At 43.7% G+C, this 24617-nt stretch overlaps 1 protein-coding gene across 1 annotated transcript in view; it reads left to right on the forward strand.

The window, feature by feature from the left end:
* Positions 1–1530: 1530 nt before the first annotated feature.
* The window catches only part of SLC25A24 (solute carrier family 25 member 24), a 49644-nt gene continuing 26557 nt past the window's right edge, over positions 1531–24617 (forward strand). The window contains exons 1-4 of the mRNA XM_058176998.1: positions 1531–1987; positions 18798–18924; positions 21188–21275; positions 22898–23009. Coding sequence (XP_058032981.1) covers positions 1805–1987; positions 18798–18924; positions 21188–21275; positions 22898–23009 — 510 coding nt within the window. The 5' untranslated portion in view covers positions 1531–1804. The remainder of the gene's footprint in view (positions 1988–18797; positions 18925–21187; positions 21276–22897; positions 23010–24617) is intronic.

Genomic DNA, 24617 nt, shown 5'->3' on the forward strand with positions numbered 1-24617 from the left:
GTTAGCAATTTGTTTAGCGCTATGAATTGCTTTAGTTCTGCTATAAGAAAACAAACTAAACTTAAATCCATACAAGATTAGGAATGCACCTGCACAGTTACAACTCCTTCACCATTTTCAGCCTTTTCTGAGCCAGTCAGATTGGGCAAATTCTGGAACCCGTTTAACTATTAATGTTAATCTTTTCTTAATATTAACTACATCACTTTGAATTGATTTACTAACCAGAGTTTATCATTTTGGGGTTGGACAGTTTGCCCCCCTCAAGTTTTCCTAGGAATTCCTTCAGAGTTTGGATGCAATCTTCGTAGTAGCCAAGGGTATAGGAAATGGATTTTCTTAGTAAATACATATTATCACAAAGCTGCTCCTGCTGTAATGTATATCAGACCCATTCATTTTGCAAGGAATCTACTCCTTCTGGAGCCCCAGAACACGTGTTCTGCTCAATTCCTTTTTCAAGCAGTTTTTACCCCCAAAATGTAGGTAAGGAGATAGCTATGATACTAGCATGCGCGTCAGACCCGTTAAGATATTTATGGAAGGATTGATAAAAACTTTGTGCATTTTTGGACACTCCCTGTACCCTTCGGTCACTTTACTATTAGACCCCTTTTAATCATACTTAAAAGAACCTCTTCTGTTGAAGATTCCAATAGGATTACTCCTCCTACTATTGAAAATAGCCGTTCACAACAAATAAAATTCAACGAGACTATCTTCAGCATGTTACATATCTGCCTGCCACGCAGCCTTTCTTAATCTCGTGTCTCCAGATGTTCTGGGCTACGCAATAGTATCCGCAGGGTATGGCCAAAAAAAAAAAAAAGACATAAACAACAGGCGGAGCTTCGTTCGCCCCGCCGCGGTTTCTATCTTCACTTGTCTGACCATGCCCTGCGGATACCTGGGCAGCTTCTTGTTATCTTGGATAAGCAAGATCGCTCGCAATTCAACAAAGGAAGGCTCACAAATCAATTATACAGCGATCCAGCCAACGTCATTTTAGACCTACTAAAAGGCGTAAATGTTCCAGTGCTCAAAACTCAGCGGAAGCCAAACGTAACAAACAAGCAAACAAAAAATCAGCTTTTGCGCTATGGCGAAGCAAGCTCAGTTTAATTGGAAACCGCGCTCGCTTTTAAAGCGATTGTTTCCATATGAATCAGCGCGTCTGTAATTGGACCCGCGTCTCCCTTCCGAGCCCCTTTTCAGATGCCACCGTTGCGGCATCTCGCCTCGGAGATCCCCAGGGATTTACCTCTACGCGATCGCGCCACAGGTTCGAGTGTTAAAAAAAAAAGAAAGAGAAAGAGACAAAGTGGCGCGTCCTGCTTTGTCTACAGTTGCAAATACTACAGTAAAGATTGTAACGGGCTTCCCGGGCTAAAGTTGGCTATCCCCTCCCCCCGCCCCCGACTGCGTAATTTGCTTTCCTGCACACACTGCTCCCTTATGTACGTAGGGAGGAGGCCAAAGGAACCAAGCCCCTCCTATGCCGTGAGTGAGCAAACCCGGAGAATCCTGTGAGGAGAAACCAGCTCTTCCCCTTCCTGCTCCCCCTTGGGGTGTTGCCTCTTGCTAGTCGTTAATTGTTAAACGTTGGATGGCTCCTCCCAAGAGCTGCCAAAAGCCAACAGTATTTTTTTTTTAAAAAAAGACTTGGCTATAGCGCTGGGCCTTTAGATTGATTTTTTTTTTACGATCGGCTCTTGCGTGGATCGTGTTTTGGCTCTCTCCCTGCTTATTTATCCCCCTTTTGTTGTTTAGCCCTCCGGACTAAAAAGATTCTTAAGACTGCACAATGCTCCGTATTCTGGGGGGCTTTGTGTTCCCGGAGGCTGCCTGTGAAGCGCCCGAAAGTAAGTCGAGGTACGAAAACCTCTTCAAGAAACTAGATCGCAACCAGGATGGCCGAGTGGACATTGCTGAGCTACAAAGTGGCCTTAAGGAGTTGGGCATCCCTCTGGGAGATGACGCGGAGAAGGTGGGTGCAAGAAAGGCATAAGACTTGTTTAAGAGGAGGAGGAGGAAAGACAAGCACGGGAGTAACTCTTTATTTCTGGATCCAGACCCCTCATAAAGGAGAGTCTGGGAAACCCGAAGGCTGGCTTGTAAATCTTCACTTATCTCAATACAAGATTAAAAAACAAACAATAGTTTTGGCTTCTATAAGAAAAGAGCACGGGGCCAGCCTTCCTTCCACTCCTCCCCATTCATTCCACTTGGAGATTTTGAAGAGTTGTATTGTTCATTGTGGGAGGCCTTTTCGTTTAGATTTATTTCCTTATACAGTATTTAATGTCCTCAAGTGGCTCTTTGCTGTAAAAGTTACTGGCAATTCCCATTCACAGGGAATTTGATTCAGGTTATGGGACAGCTGATTTGTTCCTGCGGTCTGTAAGTAAAATGTGCACAATTCCTCACTCTTAAAAAGAGGAAACAGGAAAAACAAGACAACTGCAAGAAAAGTGGAGTGTGTGAATGACAGGAAAGCATAGATGGCCAAGAAAAAGAAAATAACCGGTATTTATAAATTTTTAAAAAGAAATTATTCTGCATTTGTGACAAACTGATAGCTCTTGAAGGAGTTTTCTAGATGTGTTTCTTTAAGAAGAAGCAATTTACCATATCCGATGCAATCTATTCTTGGAGTATAGCTGTAAAGAGAGGCAATTTATCATAACTGTACCATCTGTTCATAGATTATAATTCAATAAAGTTTTATTTGATCAGTGTCCTTACAATAAATGAGAGATGAGAGATAACCACATACTGCAGATTAACCACAGCATCTCTTAACCAGTGCTATGTTGCCAACTGTGGAACTGCTACGATAGAAATAGATAACCTTCATTATAGACAACTTATCATTTTCGGGTATGGTACCAAACGTATCTATTTGCACAAACGTGGAAGAAATATAACTTTGTCCAAAGAGATGGGGGCTTTCATCACACGTGATAGCTGAGCAATGATAGATGGATTCTAGAAAGAAGAATAAGCCTGAAGATTGGATGGGTTTGTACATCATGACACAAAAATTGTGACTTCCATATGGGATTCCCTCACTTCATGCTAAGAATACATTCCCTGAAAACATGACAAAGTGAATTTGCATAAAGTAAGACGCTGAACTAGTAGAAAAGGGGTTGCAGGCAGGGGTGAAATGCTCCCGGTTCGGACCGGATCGTGCAATCCGGTAGCGATGGGGTCAGGTAGTTTGGAGAACCGGAAGCAAAAATTCCTGCCCTCCCCACACCGCCCACGCCTGGCTATTCCTCTTCTCTGTCCCTGAAGCTCTCGATGGTGATATAGCTGCAAATGGCCTTAAATGACTGCTGCAGCCCTTAAGGGCCGCACTACAACTGATCAGTGCTGTAGGCGGCTAGTAGACCGGTGCCTCTATTTTTAAAGAAGGTAGACCAGTGCGCTCCCAAGTTTTGTATACTTTATTATTTTTATTATTTATTATTATTGGCCACGTCCATTCAGTCACCTGACCAAGCCATGCCCACCAATTAAGCCATGTCCACAGAACCGAACCAGTAGGGAAAATTTTTAGATTTCACCCCTGGTCGCAGGGTATGTAACCCAAATACACTGATAAATGGGCTCATACAGGTAATCTTCACTTAGTGACCACAATTTGGACTGGCAGCTTGGTCATGAAACTGCAGTTGTGTTTACAATCTTACTTCAGCTTTATAGGCCTGAAAATGCTATAAATGTGAGGATTGGTTATTTATTTTTTTATCACCATCATAAGTGCAAAGGATCGCTATACAAGGACTACCTGTACATTTGTAGAGCCTTAGTCTTAAGCAAAATGTTACTCAGATAGTTTTTCTTTTCTTGTCTCATGTCCTCTGTACAGTGAAAGCATTATCTGTCTTTCTCAATCTTGTCTACAGCTGGGTTTCTAAGATACCATGGCAGAGAAGGAGGTAGAATACATTATGGCACCATGAACTGTATTATTCTTTGCTGTGTTGTGCTGTACAGATTTGCCAACATTAAAAGTTTGTCCTAGGACTGATGGTTTCACAATAGCTTAACCTAATTTATTCAACTTTATTTCTTTTTGGTTTGAACAAGATGATGATTTTGATCTCTTAGTAAGAGTAGTAGCTATTGCTGGCATGGAGACAGGGCATACAACTAGAACATGACCCAATGGTAAATGTCTTTGAGTGAGGGAAGAAACGGTATTTGACGTGAAAATATTCAAGCAATTTTAGCAGGGTGATGTCTTGGCAGGTTCTCAGATTTTTAAAGCAAATTCATTATGCTGGCCCAAATAACACAATACTTTTGTCACATAAAGTGAATTCTTGCATAAAAATGATAATTTACATAATAGCAAATCCACACAAAGCAAAGGGAACTTCCTCTTTTGTTGGATGTCAAGATGTAAGGGCAAAGTTTGCTTTGTGACATAATCATGTCAGTATTATCATTTTGATGTGGGTTCAGTTTGCTGAATATAAAGGAGAGATATCAGAGATTTCTGATTACTTAAAATAGCGAGGAATAAAATGCTTTGAAATATGCCAGAGAAAACTAGAAACAACAGAGGAGGTATATGCAGTTAGAAGATATTTATTCAGAAAAAGGAAGGACAAAATGAAAAAAAAAGGCTGTCAGATTGAGGACAGTGTGCAAATAGCATAGAAATATGAGGAACAGAATTTCGAGGAAGTTGCTTTGAGACTGATTAAAAAAAAATACAAATGTTTTAGAGAAATAAAAATATTTATGATGAAAGATCAGCTGTACGTTGGGACCTGTGCAATTTAGCCGGTTTGATCATGAATCCAGTTCTCCTTGTCACTGAACATAGCAAAGGGTCCCCACATAGAGGTGGCAACATAAGATCTTTGTAGAGCAGGGGTCTCCAACCTTGGCAACTTTAAGACTTGTGGACTTCAATCCCCAGAATTCTGAGAGTTGAAGTCCACAAGTCTTAAAGTTGCCAAGGTTGGAGACCCCTGTTGTAGAGGACGACAGCAGAACTTCCAAGATCACATCTACTCAAGTTGGAGTCCTTATGCTAAAACTGGCATAGTACCTTCATCCATGGCCCTAATTCATTCAGTTAACCCAGTTTTCTGGGTTTCCATAACCTGAACTATAAAAGAGTGCATGGACTGGATAGGTATAATGCTGATCCACAATTCCTGAAATTATTTTTGTCTACCATGAGATGTCCATTCAGCCTGTATGATTCATTGCTCAGTAAACCTAGGAAGGGAAGGGAACGATAGCTCAGTTAATCATGATACATGTGTCATGCTAGAATAGTGAATGTATCTAAGTATGCTTAAGAAAATTTGAAAACAGGATGGTTGGACTTCAGGTTTGAACTATATATTTTTAAAACTAGATCCAAGAGATCTACCCACCCATATTTGGTGCCAAAAGCTTATATACCATGTTTCCCTGAAAATAAGAACCTGTCTTATATTTTTGGAACCCCGAAATAAGCACTTGGCCTTATTTTCAGGGAGGTCTTATTATTTTGAGACATGTGGACAAGATGGGGCTCCTCTTGCCATCTTACCTGATTTCCAGCTCTGCGCTTAAATATTTTCAGGGAGGACTTATTTTCGGGGGGAGGCTTATTTTAGCGCATGTGTTCAAAAGCCCGATTGGGCTTATTATCAGGGGATGTCGTATTTTCAAGGAAACAGGGTAGGTAGTTCTCAACTTACAGCTACACTTGATCCCAAAATTTCTGTTGGTAAGTAAGGCAGTTGTTCAGTGAGTTTTTCCTCATTTTATGAGGGTTTTTTTTGGCCAAAATTGTTAAGTGAAGAACTGCAGTTGTTAAATGAATCATGCAGTCATTAAGTGAATCTCTTCCTCCATTGACTTTGCTTGTCGGAAGTTGGCTGGGAAGGTTACAAATAGTAATCACATGACCACAGGACAGTGCAATTTCATAAATACATGCCAGTTTCCAAATGCCCAAATTTTGATCCCATGGTTGTAAGTGTGAAAACTGATGATAAGTCATGTTTCAGTGCTCTTGTAACTTTGAATGATCACTAAACAAATGGCTAGAAGTTGAGCAGCCCCTATATGTAGGTAGAATTGAATTTGTTCTGAATAATATATATAAAGAGCAGGTACAATATCTTTTTTGTTCCCTTAGGGAACAGGTAATCCTCAATTTATCACAATTGGAACCAGGAGTTCTGTTACTAAGGGATGCGGTTGTTAAGTGAGTCTCAATAGTCTTAATAACCGCCCGTGTATTTTTATCATTCTTATAAGCTATTTTATAAACAGGAGGAGCATGATAAAATATTTTAAACAATAAGCTATTGCAGGAAGTAAAAATCTCTGTCAAAAATATTCCATCAGCCATCTCCCTTTCCTTTTTCTCCTGGCAACTTGTAGGAAAAAATGCAAATAGAATTTTATTACACTCTAGAGTTTATTTATTGTTTATTGTTTTGCAGCAGAATACATTTTATCAGTTTTGCTCATTTCCTTTCTTTTGCTCTTTTCATCTTTCATAATGCCCTTGGTCTTGTTTCTGAAATCATAAGAATGAAGTGAACTTTAACACAGTGGTGAAATCCTCCCTGGTTTGCCACTGGCTTGCTGCCTGTGCATGCGCGGTGCACGCCAAATGCACACTGCACGTAGATGCACAATGTGTACCAAATGCACACTGAGTGTGTGTGCATGTGCAGTACACCACAAACGTGCATTTCATGTGGAAAAAGGCTTGGGAAGGTAAGTAGAACAACGAGGGGAGGATAACAGCTGTGCCGCACGATTTAGATTCACTACAAAGCAGGATTTCCTGCTTTCTAGCAATTTTAAATTGCGCAGCACAGCAGATCATTGGAAATACCAGTTCAGATGAACTGGTAGCTTTTTTTTTACTCCTGGTTTGCTTGAAACGGTAGTTTTTGATCACTACCGGTTTGCCTGAACTGGTGTGAACCGGTAGCATTTCACCGCAACTTTAACAGTTTCAGATGCCTGTGTTCCAAGAGTTTTAACACATTACATAGAGACAGATCTGTTGAATCAATGATGAGGTTCAGTACAAAGTTCAGTCTAAAGACAGTTTAATGAATCATGAAAAATGATTCATAAATAGATTGGCATGATGAATGTGTTTGGAAACTTATTACTATGTGTACTTTACACTTGCATGTCTAGTCTAAAGTACACTAAAACAATGAGTTATATGAAGTGGTATATAGGTCGAGTAGGTTACAAACACACACGAGAAAGGAACTTTTTGTGTTAGAAAATTTCCTGGAGAAAATATGAATTAATAATTTTTAGTAGCCTACTTACAGAAATAACAGAATCAGTAATGGTCCTACCTGGGCATTTTGCCACTTGAGGCATAAATTCAAGTGATGTCTAATAAAAATATAATAAAGAAACAAATATATGTTTCTTTTTACCACTGATGGTTTGTTTATACAGTTGTCCCTGGATACTAGGGACAATTTAGTAGAATATTTGCTTAATGTGACTTAAAGCATTGTATGCAGCACTTTAAATATTGTCTGTGCTTTTTCTAAGGCTAAACACGTCATCAAAGAACAAGAAATCCAAGAAGGATCCTTATTACAGTGGCATTTGGCAGGACTTAGAAAGCATGTCTTCTCTATCCTGGCTTCTGCCCTATGGAAGAGTTTATGCCCTGAGATTAGGTTTGCCCTAACTCTACTGGCTTTGAAGAAGGGACTTTTCCTATGGGCACTGGGCTGGGTTGTGAGTCAGTCTGAAATGTCTTGATATGAAACATTTATGGGTTGGCCTCAGTTGTGTCACGGCATTGTTCTGGCATTCACTTTAATCTGGGTAACTGCCCAGAGTTGCAGCTTGCTATATAAATAGTCTAAATGAATAAATAAAGCAAAGAACGATCACCATGTACATTTAGCGTGAACCAGAATTTGAAACCACCTGGGTGGTTCCATCTTTTGCTTTTGTGCTACCTAGAAATGACAACTGCCTGAGATTCATACAATATGCTTGGTTTAACCAAACCCACAGAATGCAGTTCAAAGAACCATATAGAATGGTGATGGCAAACCTATGTCACGTATGCTTGAGGTGGAATGTGAGCCATTGCCCCAGTTCAGCTCTGCTGTGCATGCGCACATGCCTCCCGCCGGCCAGCTGGTCTTTGGGTCTCTACCACATGTGCATGGGGGGGCGTGCAGGGGGCATGCATGCCAGCATGGAGGGGCAGGGTGTATGCATGGGGGCCATGCACACATTGCGTTTTGGGAGTTCAGGCGCACGCATACGCATTTGTGTGCATGCGCGCCCCTTTGGGAACTTGGTCCGGAAAAGGTTAGCCATCACTGATATAGGGCAATGATAAAATGGTGAAATATTTATTTACATATTCTGGTAGAGTTGGTATGTGAACTAGCATGAACCAGAATATGTTCAATATCCACACAATCTGATCTTTCTGAACTTCCTGTAGTAATGTAACCAAACCTGTTGTGTTCTACAATCCTTCACCAAGCTATCTCTGCAATTCATATATAGATAAGTTGCAAGAATTATTTTCTGGCAGAATTTTTCAATGAGTAGCATGAATAGCAAAGGACCTCCAGGTCAGTTAATGAGATGAATGTGGTGGAAGTAGATGGTGATTTAGATAGCATGCGGAATTAGAATTTGGAGTTCACAACTGATTATTACGGAATTTGAATCAGTAACTTTCTAATGAATGTTTTGTTTGTTTCAGTCTCAAGCTGCTTCTGGTATTTTGTTCATTACAGTTATTTGAAAAATAGAACTAAGATAGAATGGAATACTTATTTCAGGTGCAGAAATTGGTCCATTTATTTGACAGGAGCAAAGACATATAGAAGACTGTAAATTTGGCTTCCATCTAGGATTTGATAGACTTTTGCAGTCCAGATATAGTGCAACTAATACATCAGTGGCACATATTCCATTAATATTACTATTAACATTTATTAGGGTAATTATCGTTGTTTGAATTGATCAGGTAAGTAAAAAATTGCTGGGTTTCATTCGTTAACATAAGTAAACTGTCACATTTCTGAAGAAAGAGAAATTCAGTACATGCTGTTTTAGGCTGTTTACATTATATTATTAAATAAGTTTAGTTTTATGTGTTACACCCTTTATGTGTTACTGAGACAGTAACATTACAATAATAATGTGCTGGATGAGCTATTTAAGCCACTGCATTTGGCACACTTAATATTTTACTATATGTTGTGACCCAGGTTCCTGGACCCAGACTCCTGGACTCGGATGATTCAGAAAATGAGGGAGAAGACCTGGCAAGCCCTGCTTCTCTTGAGCCCTCTCCCTCCCTGGCACCCACTCAAAGGGAGGGGCCGGCAAGGCCTGATTCTCCCGGGCCTTCTTCTGATTTGGCAACGCCCCAAGAACAGTTTTGGAGGGACGCAAGATTACGAAGGCTTGATCGGCGTGCGCAGCAGCGGAAGAGTTGGGACAAAGCCAAGTCATAATTGTCATGCAGTGACATCTGCAGAGACTATAAATAGGAGGCGGGACTTCCTGGTTTTTTGTCTTGGACAAAGCAATGAATTTGGCGCGAGCTAATTCATGGAGGAAGAATATATTCGTGAGTAATTCTGGCCTTATCTATAATTTCCTCGTTATCTCCAGAAACTTGGCAGGCCCGTGGGTAGGCGTGGCCAGGACATGTATCTATGTAAATAAAAGGAAAAAAAGGAAGGCCTCTGACGGACTCTTTGCTGGGAGTATTGGGGAAGGAAACAGAACATTTTGTCCAAGACCTGACTAAAACATCTTCCACCAAAGATGGATCAGCAGCAGGTACAGCAGCAGTTAGAGCAGCTACAGCGGCTAATCAACAGCTCCAGCAGCAAGTGGCTCACTTGGCAGGCCAACTTGCTGCCAGGAATGTGCCTGCAGCCCCCCATCCTCCCACCTCCTCCTCGCCGCAGTGCCCGATAACCGTGCGGATAAGTTTTCTGGGCAGCCTGAGATGTTCCCGACCTTCTTGGGACAGTGCCAGCTCTACATGGCTATGAGGCCAGAGGATTTCCCAGGCGACCGGGCTAAGGTGGCCTTCGTGATTAACCTTCTTTCCGGCTCGGCTGCTCGATGGGCCACGCCCTCTTGCTCCAGGACAGCCCCTGCTGGCGGACCAACAGCGTTTTGGCAGCACCTCGCACCATGTATGAGGACCCGTTCGAATGCTGACGGCAACCAGGCGCCTTAAGGAACTCCGTCAAGGGAAACGCCCCCTGCAGGAGTACATCGCCGAATTTCGTCTTTTGTGCCAGGACTCTGACTGGAATGATGCAGCGCTGGTGGACGCGTTCCAGGAGGGACTCTCAGAGGAATTGCAAGACGAGCTGGCCCGCGTGGAGGCGCCGCGGACCCTCGACAACTTGGTGTCCCTTTGTCTCCGCCTCGATGCCCGTCTGCAACGGCGACCGTCCCGTCGCACCCCCCGGGACCCTCCGCCGACATCTGCACCCCCACTTCCTGCACCACCAGCACCCAGGGTCGCCCCACGTTTTGTAACCGCTGCGGAAGAGCCCATGGAGTTGGGAGCGGCCAGACCTCGCCTAACAGCCCAGGAGCGGAACCGGAGGCGCCAAGGGGGATTGTGCCTGTACTGTGGGGAGCCCGGCCACTTCGCCGCTTCTTGCCCCAGAAAGCGAAGTGGGGCACGCACGCCGGTCCCCGAATCACAGCGTGACCAATCGGGAAACGGAGCAGGCCCGACCTCGGGGAAACCCTAGGTCGGGCACGTACTAAGCCCCCACTGGACGTTGCGGAAGTAGCCTCTGGGCCCCCTCGGCATCTGATTCTGGACACACGGATATGGTTGGGGAACCAGTCGGACGGGCTCCAGGCGCATGCGCTGGTGGACTCAGGGGCCACAACAAACTTTATGGACCAGGCCTTTGTGACCCAGTTTGCGGTCCCCGTGGTTCCGGTGGACCCTCCGATGCGGGTAGAGACAATTGATGGACGAGAACTGGTGTCCGGCCCCATTAAATTCGCCACCCAGCCTTTGCGCCTGGCTATTGGGGACCATGAGGAGGCGATCCAGTTTTATGTCACGGCGGACCTTCATTTTCCCTTGGTCATTGGTTGGCCTGGCTTCGGACCCACGATCCTCAGGTGGCCTGGTCGGAACGCCATCTCTTTCCCGAGTCTGCAGTGCGTCGATCACATCCGCCACACCTGTGCCGGCCAGAACGACCCCACCGCTGCCATCACCTTGCCTCCTGAGCTGACGGACTTCGCCGACGTGTTCAGCGAGAAGGAGGCGGACCGACTACCCCCGCATCGGCCCTACGATTGCCCCGTGGACCTTCTGCCCAACGCACCACTGCCTGTGGGACGCCTGTATTCCATGTCGGAGCCCGAGTTGGCCACCCTCAGGGACTTCCTGGACAAAAACCTGGCCCGAGGGTTCATCCGCCTTCAAAGTCCCTCTCGGCCCGGGTCCTCTTTGTGAAGAAGAAGACAGGGGACTTGCGCCTATGCTGTGATTACCGCCGGCTAAACGCCATTACGGTGCGGAATCGCTACCCCCTGCCGCTCATCCCGGAGCTACTGGAAAGGTTGCGGGAGGCCACGATCTTCACCAAGCTCGATCTCCGGGGCCTACAACCTGGTGCGGATACGAAGGAGGCGAATGGAAGGCGGCATTCGGCACCCGATACGGACACTACGAATACACTGTCATGCCATTTGGGTTGACCAATGCTCCGCCGTTTTCAGCACTTCATGAACGACGTGTTCCGAGACATGTTGGATCGGTTCGTGGTTATCTACCTCGACGACATCCTGATTTACTCCCGGTCCAGGAAAGCCACCGACACGTCAGTCTGGTTCTGCAACGCTATGGAGCAACAACTCAATGCGAAGCTGGAGAAATCGTCTTCTTCCGGACTTCCATAGAATTCCTCGGCATATCATCTCGCCCGAGGGCATAGCCATGGACCCATGTAAAGTAGAAGCTTTGTGTAGCTGGGAAGCCCTCGTCGGGTGAAGGATGTTCAGCGCCTGCTGGGCTTCGCCAACTACTACGGACCTTCATCCCGGCTTCGCCACACTGACAGCTCCACTTACCCAGCTCCTCAGGAAGAAGGTTGCATTCGGTGGGGTCCCCGCAGCAAGAAGCATTCACAGCCCTCAAGAAAGCCTTCGTCACGGAACCCGTCCTGAGGCATCCCGACCCGCCCGGCCTTTTGTGGTGGAAACGGACGCGTCCAATGTGGCTCTGGGAGCGGTGCTGCTACAGGCTCCGGCGAATGGTGGCACACTTTTCCCTGCGCTTACTACTCCCGGAAACTCAACCCTTCCGGCGCAACTACACTATCTGGGAAAAAGAGTTGCTGGCTATCAAGGCTGCATTCGAGGCTTGGCGACACCATCTGGAGGGCCCGACATCAGGTGGAGGTCGAGCGGACCATCGGAATCTCGAGCACCTCACCACAGCTCGGAAGTTAAACCAGCGGCAGATCCGGTGGTCGTTGTTTTGCCCGGTTCAACTTCCGCGTGACCTACATTCCCAGCGGTCACAACCGGAGGGCGGATGCCCTGTCCATAAGCCAGAGTACCTCTGCGCCAAGGACCCCCTTCCTCCACGGACAGTGCTGCCGGCAGAAGCCTTGGCCGCAGCACGGGAGCCAGTGGACTTGCGGGCCCAGGTGCGAGAGGCGCAGCGCCAGGACGCCTGGTCGCAGCAAAGGAGGAGGTGGGCCCCACGTCTCCTTGGACCTTGGAGGAGGGCTTACTCAAGTTTTGGGGGCGATTATATGTGCCCACAGGACCACTCCGAGCCCTCGTCATGACCCAGTGCCACGACAACCCTGCAGCAGGACATTTTGGGTTCTTCAAGACCCTCCACCTGGTGACACGGACCTTTTGGTGGCCCCGAGTGCGGCATGATATACATGCCTACGTGACATCCTGCGTACCGTGCCGGCAAGCCAAGACCGCCACGGGGGCCCCTCCCGGGCTCCTCCAGCCCTTGCCGACACCCGACAGACCCTGGGGCGATCTCTATGGATTTCCTGACAGACCTGCCGCCGTCCTCTGGGTTCACCACGGTGCTGGTGGTGGTGGACATGCTCACCAAGATGGCACACTTCATCCCATGCCGCGGACTGCCCACAGCCGCAAAACGCCCGCCTCTTTCTGCAGCACATCTTCCGCCTCCATGGTCTACCGGACAGGGTGGTTTCGGACCGCTGGAGTTCAGTTCACAGCCCGCTTCTGGAAGAGCCTGATGGCGCGTTGGAGGTGCAGGTATGTCTGTCGTCATCGCACCATCCGGAGACCGGCGGGGTACAGAGAAGGTCATCGGTATACTGGAACAGTATCTCCGTTGCTTCATCAACCAGCAACAGGACAACTGGGCGACTACCTGTCTCTGGCGGAGTTTGCTTTTAACAACTCTCAGCACACCTCTACTCAGATGACCCGTTCTTTGCCAATGTGGGGTACCATCCGCGCTCTTCCTCTGGCACCACCGGACTCTCCTGTTCCCGAAACGCAGACCTTCCTGACGGAATTGCATGCGGTCCAACAGTTGGTACGTCAGCAGCTGAATCGGGCAAAGGAGGACTACAAACGGTCCGCTGACCGCTCCCGACGGGCAACGCCCCCGCTGGCAGTTGGAGACCGGTGTGGCTCTCCACCAAACACCTCCCGTCCGACCGCCGGTAAAGAAGTTGGACCACCGATTCATCGGCCCGTTCCCTGTCGAGGCAGTCATCAACCCGGTAGCCTACCGACTGACCCTGCCACGATCCATGCGGATCCACCCGTTTTCACGGTCCCTTCTGGTTCCTGAGGCCACACCGAGTCCCCTTCGGTGCCCAACAGCACCGTCACTGTCGCCGAGGGCGGGTCGGAGGAATCTGAAGTCCACAGCGTCGAGACTCTCGCTGGCTAAAGGGTCGTTTCAATATTTGATCGCGTGGAAGGGATACGGGACTGATTTCTCCTGGGTAGATGCCTCCGGCGTTCATGCCCCTGACCTGGTGCAGGCCTTCCATGAGCAGAACCCAGCCCGACCGCATCCCGATCGTCAGCCCGGGGAAGGGCCCTGCGGTGAGGATAGTGTTGTGACCCAGGTTCCTGGACCCAGACTCCTGGACTCGGATGATTCAGAAAATGAGGAGAAGACCTGGCAAGCCCTGCTTCTCTTGAGCCCTCTCCTCCCTGGCACCCACTCAAAGGGAGGGGCCGGCAAGGCCTGATTCTCCGGCCTTCTTCTGATTTGGCAACGCCCCAAGAACAGTTTTGGAGGGACGCAAGATTACGAAGGCTTGATCGGCGTGCGCAGCAGCGGAAGAGTTGGGACAAAGCCAAGTCATAATTGTCATGCAGTGACATCTGCAGAGACTATAAATAGGAGGCGGGACTTCCTGGTTTTTTGTCTTGGACAAAGCAATGAATTTGGCGCGAGCTAATTCATGGAGGGAAGAATATATTCGTGAGTAATTCTGGCCTTATCTATAATTTCCTCGTTATCTCCAGAAACTTGGCAGGCCCGTGGGTAGACGTGGCCAGGACATGTATCTATGTAAAGGAAAAAAAAGGAAGGCCTCTGACGGACTCTTTGCTGGGAGTATTGGGGGAAGGGAAACAGAACACTATATATGTCTTACTTAGTTTAATTGAATTGTATTTAAGAATACCATCTTGGTAGCAGCAAAGCCGAATATTCAGAAACATTTTAATTAATACACAAAGATGCTACTATATTTTATTATTTTTCTTTTTATTTCTTTTATATTGTGTTTTTATGTCGTTGTAAGCCGTCTTGAGTTGCCATATGCGAGTAGGCAGAAATATAAAATTTCTAAATAAATAAATAAAATATTTATGACATTTTGTACAAATCTAATATATTCATAAATCCAGTGCTTTTCTTTTGGATCTGAGCTTGTGTCAGATAAATCTTGAATTCCTTGATACTTAATTTAAAAGGGTTTTTTGTTGGTGTTCGTTTACATACTGGTTTGCATAAGGCTAAACTTTGATAAATATCTATCCCACCCTTTTAAGAATAAAAGCTGGAACTTCCATTAGGTTTTATAGGCATTGCCTTTTTAAAGTACCAGCTGCTCCCATGCCTGCTTATATTGCATATAGGCAATACAGGTTCCTATTGGATCATAAACTTACATAGGTAGTCCTCAACTTAGAACTGTTTATTTAGTGACTGTTTAAAGTTACAACAGCACTGAAAAAAAAGGACTTATGACCATTTTTCACATTTACGACCGTTGCGGCATCCTTAAGGTACACATGATCAAAATTCAGATGCTTGGCAACTGACTCATATTTATGAAGGTTGCATTGTCCCGGGGTCACGCGGTCCCCTTTTGTGACCTTCCGACAAGCAAAGTCAAGTGGGGAAGCTAGATTCACTTAATAACCATGTTACTAACTTAACAACTGCAGTGATTCACCTAACAGATGTGGCAAGAAAGGTTGTAAAATGGGGCAAAGTTCATGGAACAAATTTCTCATTTAGCAACATTTTGGGCTCAATTGCGATCGTATGTCAAGGACTACCTATACTGGCTGGGTATTAGGGAGATACTCTCCACCTCATCTGGAGAATAGCAGGTTGGGCAAAGCTGGTTTGGCAAGCTTTGAAGAAAGGTATCTGTCAGATAGCCAGAAGTAAAGAATGTTCAGATGCTGTTAAGACAGGCCTCTTCAACTTTGTGTTGCTTTTTGACTGCTTTTTTGTCTTGCATGTGAAGACACAACTCCTTGCTTATCGCACCTCTAAAAATGTAGTGACAGTGTTGCTGATATGTAGAAAGCTGCAGGGCAAAAATAACTGACAACGGTTAAATATTGCATCCCTCAACATAGCTAGAGCCATTGGAATATTATTGGAATTATACTTGAGAAGGACTACATCTTTAAAATATTACACCAAGATGTTCCTGATGTATTTAAGTGCATGTAAAATAATGTCTTAGCCAAAATAGTTAAATAGAAGACATATATATATATAAGGAGAATGTAACCCTTAAGTAGTGAATGAGCAGATAATCGGAGAAGCATGAGGCTATTTAATTTATTTTATGGAAATATATGTCATCATTCAAATTAATTTCTGGACTGATGGATAATATTAAAGCAAAAGCCCATAAAAATGCATCTTATTCATGTCCGAGTAAATTTAGACCAAGTCCCAATTCTCAGACAGCATGGTAAATGGTTGAGTATTTTGGAAGTGTTAGTCACCAAAATTTAGAGGGCATTAGGTTGTGGAAGATTGAATAATAGATGAAAAGCATGTTTCATGTTTCAAAATCATGAAAAAAACCAAACCAAATCAGGTTTGTAGCAATAAAAGCATCTCTTACTGGTGCTGAAATGACAGCAATTCTGCAAGCCTCCCAAAAGAAATAATTTGAGAGGAGCATTCAAGAACAGCAAAGCCCATTTCTTGTTTATTAGGAGTGGGCAATCGTCCTCTGATCATAAAGGTTGAAAAATGATGGCATGGTTTCTTGCAACTTTAAGATAAGCATCTTAAGATAAGTGTAAGATGTAAAAAACGAAGAAGCTCTCTAAATACCCTGAGAACACCTAAGTCCTACTCATCTCTGTTACATGGTCCCATATTGTGAACCTCGCTGCCCAGTCATCAAACGGTTGCCCTCTGCTTGAGCCAAGATCACCAGTGAAACATGAACAGTGAAACATGAATAGGGGCAAATGGTTCTTCATGTAATCTAAGCAATGAAGGGCTTTAAAAGGCAAAATCTGAGTGGAGGCAGTATCAGCCTCACCAGATAGATCAAGAAATCAATTCCATAAAACCACTTTTACTGAGAATTACTATAATAGCAGAACCTTGCAAGTCTGATTGTGATGTACCTTCTTTGTGTATGTTTATATATGAGTGTCTGTGTTTCTGCTTTCCCCTCAATAAATATTATATCTCAATACATTTGTGCATCTATGTATTTGGAAAATATAACGGGCTATCTGAATAACCTTGGGAGACAGGAAGAAGAGCTGAGCCTTAGATAATGATTTGATAAGAGACACCTGCGTTCACAAGAAGGATGAGCGTAGAGAAGGTGCATTAAGCTCCATGGCTTAGGACCGGGCTATTTACGAGACCGCCTTCTGCCACCGATAGCCTCCCAACGACCTGTGCGGACAGAGCGGGCCTGCTCCGGGTGCCATCAGCCAAACAGTGCCGGCTGGTGACCCCCAGGGGGAGAGCCTTCTCTGTGGCAGCACCGACCCTATGGAATGAGTTACCTCCTGGGTTACGCCAACTTCCCGACCTCCGTACCTTCAAGCGGGAACTGAAGACTCTGCTATTCAATCGGGCGGGACTAGCCTAAATATTATTTTAATTTGATATTTTAGTTTAACTTAGTTTTAATTGAATTTTAAACTGTATTAATTTATTTATAATTTTATAGTTTAGGGTTTTATATCGGTCGTTTGACCGTTTTAGTTTTAAATTGGCCGGTTAAATATTTCATTTTAAATGTATTTTAAATTTATTGTGTACCTATGTGTTTTAATAAGGCTGTGCACCGCCCTGAGTCCTTCGGGAGAAGGGCGGTCTACAAATCTAATTAATAAATAAATAAAATAAATTAGAAGGGATTTTCCCTAGTTTTCTGGAAAGTAAAGGTAGGGGAAAGAACATACTTTCAGACATTCAAGATTCTGCAGTATTTCTGTAACTTTGTAGTAAAAATAATATTAGTATTCATGATTTTGGTTTCCTGCCTACACTACCTTGAAGGACTAACAGAATCACATGTGGGCTGTGTATGCTCCACTGTAGTCATGTGATTAGGAGATTGTCTTAGAATAGAGGAGTCGATAGCATTATGGGAAGCTGCCCAATTCCATATCAGAATTGTCCTCCTAACAGATAGACAGTGCTAAATCCCTTTAAATAATTTTTTCAGCATCCTGCTCGGTTGGAAAGAATAAACTGGATGTAGCATAGAGGAAATATGGCTCTTCAGATTTTATTGGAGTCTGATTTCTGTCATTACATAACTCAACATTTTAAGGGACACAAATGAACAATATATATATATATATATTTTGTTTATATTTATACCCCGCCCTTCTCCGAAGACTCAGGGCGGCTTACAGTGTGTAAGGCAATAGTCTCATTCTATTTGTATATTTACAAAGTCAACTTATTGCCCCCCCAACAATCTGGGTCCTCATTTTACCTACCTTATAAAGGATGGAAGGCTGAGTCAACCTTGGGCCGGGCTTGAACCTGCAGTAATTGCAGGCTTTGTGTTCTTAATAACAGGCTTTACCAGCCTGCGCTATTCACCGGCAGGACTATTGATCCTTCAGTTGTATTCTGAAGAAATGTTTGATCTGATTCAATATATCATTTAATGCTTTAATATCCCCATGTGTCTTGGTGTATGGGAATTACATTGGAACCATACCTACTGAAAAAAAAGTGACATAAGAGTAAATCCTTTGATAATATTTGGCAATCAGAATATTGTATAGCGTTAACTTCTATATCTAATTCCTGGTGGGCTGCAATGGAAACAATCCATCATACAACTTTTAACCATTTCAGTTATAGGAATTTATAGTCTTCATCTAATATTGTTTTGCTAAAGTATTTGTTTCATTTTTCATCCTTTCACCTTTCCTAGATATTTTGTATGTCTTTAGTTACTCTACAGAAATAACTCTAAAGTGAGAACCAATTTGAAATCATATACAACGTTAATAATGTATCTTCTATGTATTTTTCTAAACAGAAAATTTTCAGGGCTGGTGACACTAATAAGGATGGAAGACTGGACTTTGAAGAATTTACACGTTATCTTAAAGACCATGAGAAGAAAATGAAGCTTGCATTTAAAAGTCTGGACAAAAATAATGATGGTAGGATACAATTTGCTGCATTAGTTATCTATGTTAAGAGTGCAAATTTAAATATAAGTAAATAATAAAGAATTGCCACTATGAGTTGACAATGTATTTGTGCAATATTAAATAATTTCAAAAAATGAAGGTATTCATTAATATCTTCTCATTTATTAAGGAAAATGTTATATAACTCACTAAAGAGTTCTTTAAATCCTCTAAAAGTGCCAGGAAAAGTAAAGAATACAAATTAAGGTTATTATTTATTGATACAGAAATGAGTGCTTAGAGTAAAACACTGAAAGTTGTTTTCTATCATGAGGTTAGTGCTATAGCTATGAGGCTTTGAAGGAAGAATGACTTAGATTTGTAATGTAAAAGCCAATAGAGGTCTGTTATATATAAAAAGCCTACAATAATATGTTTGCTGTGTTAAAATGATTAATGGCAGTACAGGAACCAGATATTGCTAAATTTCCAGTAGCCCCAGCCAGTTACTGGATGATAAGAGATACTGGGAGTTGAAGTTCAGCAGCATCCGGAGAACAACAGATTTCTTTGCTTGCTTTAATGTATTGGACCCAGATTCTTAACCTTACTAAAATTGCAGCAGGATTTGTAATTGAGAAGAACTCTGTTCCAAGAATTAGTCCTGAATTATTCTTGGCAGCATCACAATTGTAGAAAGAAGGACCAGTGAGACTTTATTACTGAAAACTATTTTCTACAAAAAGAATTGACCACAGACTTCATTGTACAGCAGAGCTTAACAGCCCAGAAGGGTTTTGTGAAAGTCTTCCCTGTTTGTTAAGTATTGGGTAGGACGCTGTTACCCAGATACCGTGCTGAATATTTCTGAAGAAATGTATTCTATTTTGATGAGAGCATCTGTGCTATTGTTTAGAAGCAGCTGGTGAAGGAAGCCATAGTCCTTCTTTAGCATTTGAGCAGAATGTAGCGGGGCAGAGTTTATAAAGTGGGATTTAACACATACACACTCACATATCACTTGTATTGTTCAACTGAGGAAAAGGGATAAATATCAGGGAAAAGAAATTCTGATTCCCTCTTTCCTTACTTTTTAGTTTATTTTTTTTAAAATTATTTTAGGAATGGAGAGATTCTGGCTGAAATCCTCACATGAGAAGAATACATGAGTATATTTGTAAGGCGAAATAGTGGTGAAAGAGGGCCATCTGTGTTGATTTAAAATTTAAAATCCTTGGAGGAAAAGCAGTACAATCAGGCCAGAAAATGGAGATTATTTTTTTCATTTATAAATGAAATAAAGTCACTATTGTTTGCTGTGCTTGGGAAGCTGTTCAAATCTTCCTTACGTTCCATATGTAACCATACATTGTGCCAAGTTTGCCTTAAATTTCACAATACCATGGTTTGTGGGACCAACAGTTTTAAGCACTTGTGATGCTTCAGGGTTTAAATACAGAATATATTTCTTTTAAAAATGTTTTTATAATGTATTAAGTTGTAGAATCTTATTTGGGTTCTTCAATCTAATGCTCTCTAAATGTGTTGAATTACAAACACTTAAAACCCATCCAGCATAGATATGGATTTAAATTACTGCTCAGCCGTATGTTCCATTGAATGGAGTGATCATGACATTCATCTAGTGACTGGTTCATGATCACTCCATTCAATGGAACATACCTTACAGTATTAAAATATCTGGTAAAACAAATGCACGTTGAAGAGGTGAGCCATATACACTGCTCTGCCTAATTCAGGGGTGAAATCCAGCAGATTCTGGAGAACTGGTAGCGGAAATTTTGAGTAGTTCGGAGAACCGGCAAATACCACCTCTGGCTGGCCCCAGAGTGGGGAGGGAATGAAGATTTTGTAATATCCTTCCCCTGCCACACCCACCAAGCCACGCTCATCAAGCCACACCATGTCCACCAAGCCGCACTCACAGAACCGGTAGTAAAAAACATTGGATTTCACCACTGGCCTAATTCCTTAAAATTAATGATACATATGGATAATAGTATAATAAGTAGAAATATATCTCTGAGAATTATAACCAGTTTGTGTCAAAACTGTATCATATTTGTGCTAATGATTAAAGAAGTTTTTATGCTGTGCAGCATATCAATTACAAGATCATTGTACTTATATAACTAAAAAGAACTTATCCTCAGATATTTCATTTTTGACTGAATATCATAAATATCAGTATTCGGAATTCTTAAATCTGGATCAGTTGACTTGAAATGGTGGAGGTTGAATAGCTATTTTCACTGTTCTCTTTACTTTAAAGGTGTAATTGAAGCCTCGGAGATCGTTCAGTCCCTGAAGATATTGGGCATAGATGTTTCTGAAAAGCAGGCAGGCAAGATTCTGCAAAGGTCAGAAGCTATTATTATGCCTAGTTATTGGAGTGACTCATGAGAAGGCATGTCTCTTGGAAAATAAAATCACACGTTGGATGTGTTCAGTACGGTACTCCATTGGAGTAGATGGCTTTGAATTATTATATTAGTAATGACATTGCTTTGAGGAAGAAGCCAAGGATAGACCAGGATTTCTTCAGACAACTTGTTGAAACAATTTTGGAAGTGTTTCTGATATCTGAGACACAACCTCCTTCTTTAGATCTGTGAGACACAACCCTCTTCCTTAGTTTAAGGTAAAAGGAAGGATGGGTCAGAGGTATTATTCACAGAGTTATCCCATGATTGTGGATAATTCTATAAATTAACTCTTGGTCTGATTGGGAGGAAATGAATGGATGTATCCATCCATGAATCCATCCATGAATCCCAGGATGTGGAATTCAAAGATGACTTAAACATCCTATATATGCTAGGTTTGGAGAAGATTTATTTGAATCATGATAAACAAGATAAATCACTTCCTGGCTATTTTCACACAAGACATTAAGTGTAAAACATAGTTACAAGCCGTATAATAATCATTTATTTCGTACCGTATAATAATCATTATATAAATCAAATCTGAGATTTTAATGCTTCACTCAGCCTTCCCATCCCACATATTAAATGTTTATGGAACATTCATAGTTGATCATACTTACTAACATGTGGCAATAACAAAATATTAGGATTTTAGCATACCGTTCAAAAAAATGCTCCTCTTCAGAGTCTTATTTAGACTGAACAAGAACATGATATAGTTGTTCAGAGCTCTCCAGAAACAAGCTTTCATACTAATGAAAAGCAAAAAGAAATGTTTCTTTTCTATCTTTCTCCCCCCATCTTCTTGAAACATTCTTTACCTGTAATAAATTGTTAACCTTCATTTTTGTACACGGCAAGAAACTCTTGCTTATGGGATTTTTTACATGTTTAAAGGAAACTTCCCTTAGAGCAGGGGCCAGATCAGAGTTGTGTTTGGCCTTGGGGGCCGGAGTAGGCGTGGCCAGGCTGGGCATGGCCAGCTTGACATCACTCGTGTCCGGGGCATCTGGTGGCTCGAATGCTCTGCCAATGAAAATGGGCTCCTGAGCTCCATTTTCAGCCATGACAGCCTCCTGCAGTAGTATGCCAGCAAAAACAGAGCTGTGCGTATGTGCCCCCCACCCCCGAACTGTTTTTGCTAGCAGAGGGCCACAGGAGGATGTCATGGCCAAAAATGGAGTGTGGCGCTCTCTCCGTTTTAACTGGCAGAGGCACCGCGGGTTGGTCCTTTGCTGTTTCCAGGGTATCCCTGCGGGTTACAGATCTAAGCACCCTGCGGGCAGAATGCGGCCCACAGGGCTTGAGTTTGACATCCCTGCCTTAGAGCAATAAGGACGATTAAAAAAAAAATGGTAATGATTTGCTCTGTAGAACCTTTGAAAGCCAAATAAAATATCACATTGAAGTATTTTGCACATTAACCTAACATTGAAGATTGGCAAATAGAACAAGAGTTTAGAATGTGAATGCATGTTTAATGTACTTTGAATACGATTAAGTAAAAAACTTAGCAGAATCCACTGTGAAATTATTTCATGTTGAATTTTTAGCATGGACGCCGATGGGACAATGTCAGTGGACTGGAATGAATGGCGAGATCATTTTCTCTTTAATCCTGCTACAGACATTCAAGGAATCATCCGTTATTGGAAACATTCTACAGTGAGTATGGCTTCCATTTTTATCTCAGTCCTGATCTAGACCAGGGGTCTCCAACCTTGGCAACTTTAAACCTGGCGGACTTCAACTTCCAGAATTCCCCAGCCAGCTGCTGGCTGGGAATTATGGGAGTTGAAGTCCGCCAGGCTTAAAGTTGCCAAGGTTGGAGACCCCTGATCTAGACTATATCTAAATATCTTGTGCATTAGCTTATTCAATGATTATCCTTGGCAGCTGTTCTTTTAAAATTAAAATGAAATTCTTGACAATCTTTAGCTAGCTAAACAAACTGTTGTTTCAAAATTTATTTATTATTTATTTATTTATTAATCATATTTATATACCGCCCTATCTCCCGAAGGACTCAGGGCGGTTTACAGGCACTTAAAAAACACATAGACACATAAATACACTATAAAAACAATTAAGAAACTTATTCTATAAGCCCGTATTTTAAAATATAAAAAAGAAAACCCAGTTAAAACCCATAAATTTAAAATCTAGCTCAGTCCTGCACAATTAAATAGGTATGTTTTGAGCCCGCGGCGGAAGGTCCGAAGGTCCGAAAGCTGACGAAGGCCGGGGGGTAGTTCGTTCCAGAGGGTGGGAGCCCCCACAGAGAAGGCCCTTCCCCTGGGCGTCGCCAGGCGACATTGCCTCGCTGACGGCACCCTGAGGAGACCCTCTCTATGAGAGCGCACGGGTCGGTGAGAGGCATGCGGTAGCAGTAGGCGGTCCCGTAAATAACCCGGCCCAATGCCATGGAGCGCTTTAAAGGTGGTCACCAAAACCTTGAAGCGCACCCGGAAGGCCACAGGTAGCCAGTGCAGTCTGCGCAGGATGGGTGTCATGCGGGAGCCACGAGGGGCTCCATCTATCACCGGCACAGCCGCGTTCTGGACTAACTGCAGCCTCCGGATGCCCTTCAAGGGGAGCCCCATGTAGAGAGCATTGCAGTAATCCAGGCGAGACGTCACGAGTGCGTGGGTGACCATGCATAGGGCATCCCGGTCCAGAAAGGGGCGCAACTGGCGTACCAGGCGAACCTGGTAGAACGCTCTCCTGGAGACGGCCGTCAAATGATCTTCTAAAGACAGCCGTTCATCCAGGAGGACGCCTAAGTTGCGAACCCTCTCCATCGGGGCCACTGACTCGCCACCGATGGTCAGCCGCGGATTTAGCTGACTGTACCGGGATGCCGGCATCCACAGCCACTCTGTCTTGGCGGGATTGAGCTTGAGCCTGTTTCTCCCCATCCAGACCCGTCGGCCTCCAGACACCGGGACAGCACTTGATAACCGTTGGGGTGGTCCGGTGTGAAAAGTACAGCTGGGTGTCATCCGCATACAGCTGGTACTTCACACGAAACCACTGATGATCTCACCCAGCGGCTTCATGTAGATGTTAAACAGTAGGCGAGAGGATCGACCCTGCGGCACCCACAAGTGAGGCGCCTCGGGGCCGACCTCTGCCCCTGTCAACACCGACTGCGACCGGTCGGAGAGATAGGAGGAGAACCACCGATAAACGGTGCCTCCCACTCCCAATCCCTCCAACCGCGCAGCAGGATACCATGGTCGATGGTATCGAAAGCCGCTGAGAGGTCTAATA

The sequence above is a fragment of the Ahaetulla prasina genome, chromosome 3, assembly GCF_028640845.1.
Source record: "Ahaetulla prasina isolate Xishuangbanna chromosome 3, ASM2864084v1, whole genome shotgun sequence".
Lineage (NCBI taxonomy): Eukaryota > Metazoa > Chordata > Lepidosauria > Squamata > Colubridae > Ahaetulla > Ahaetulla prasina.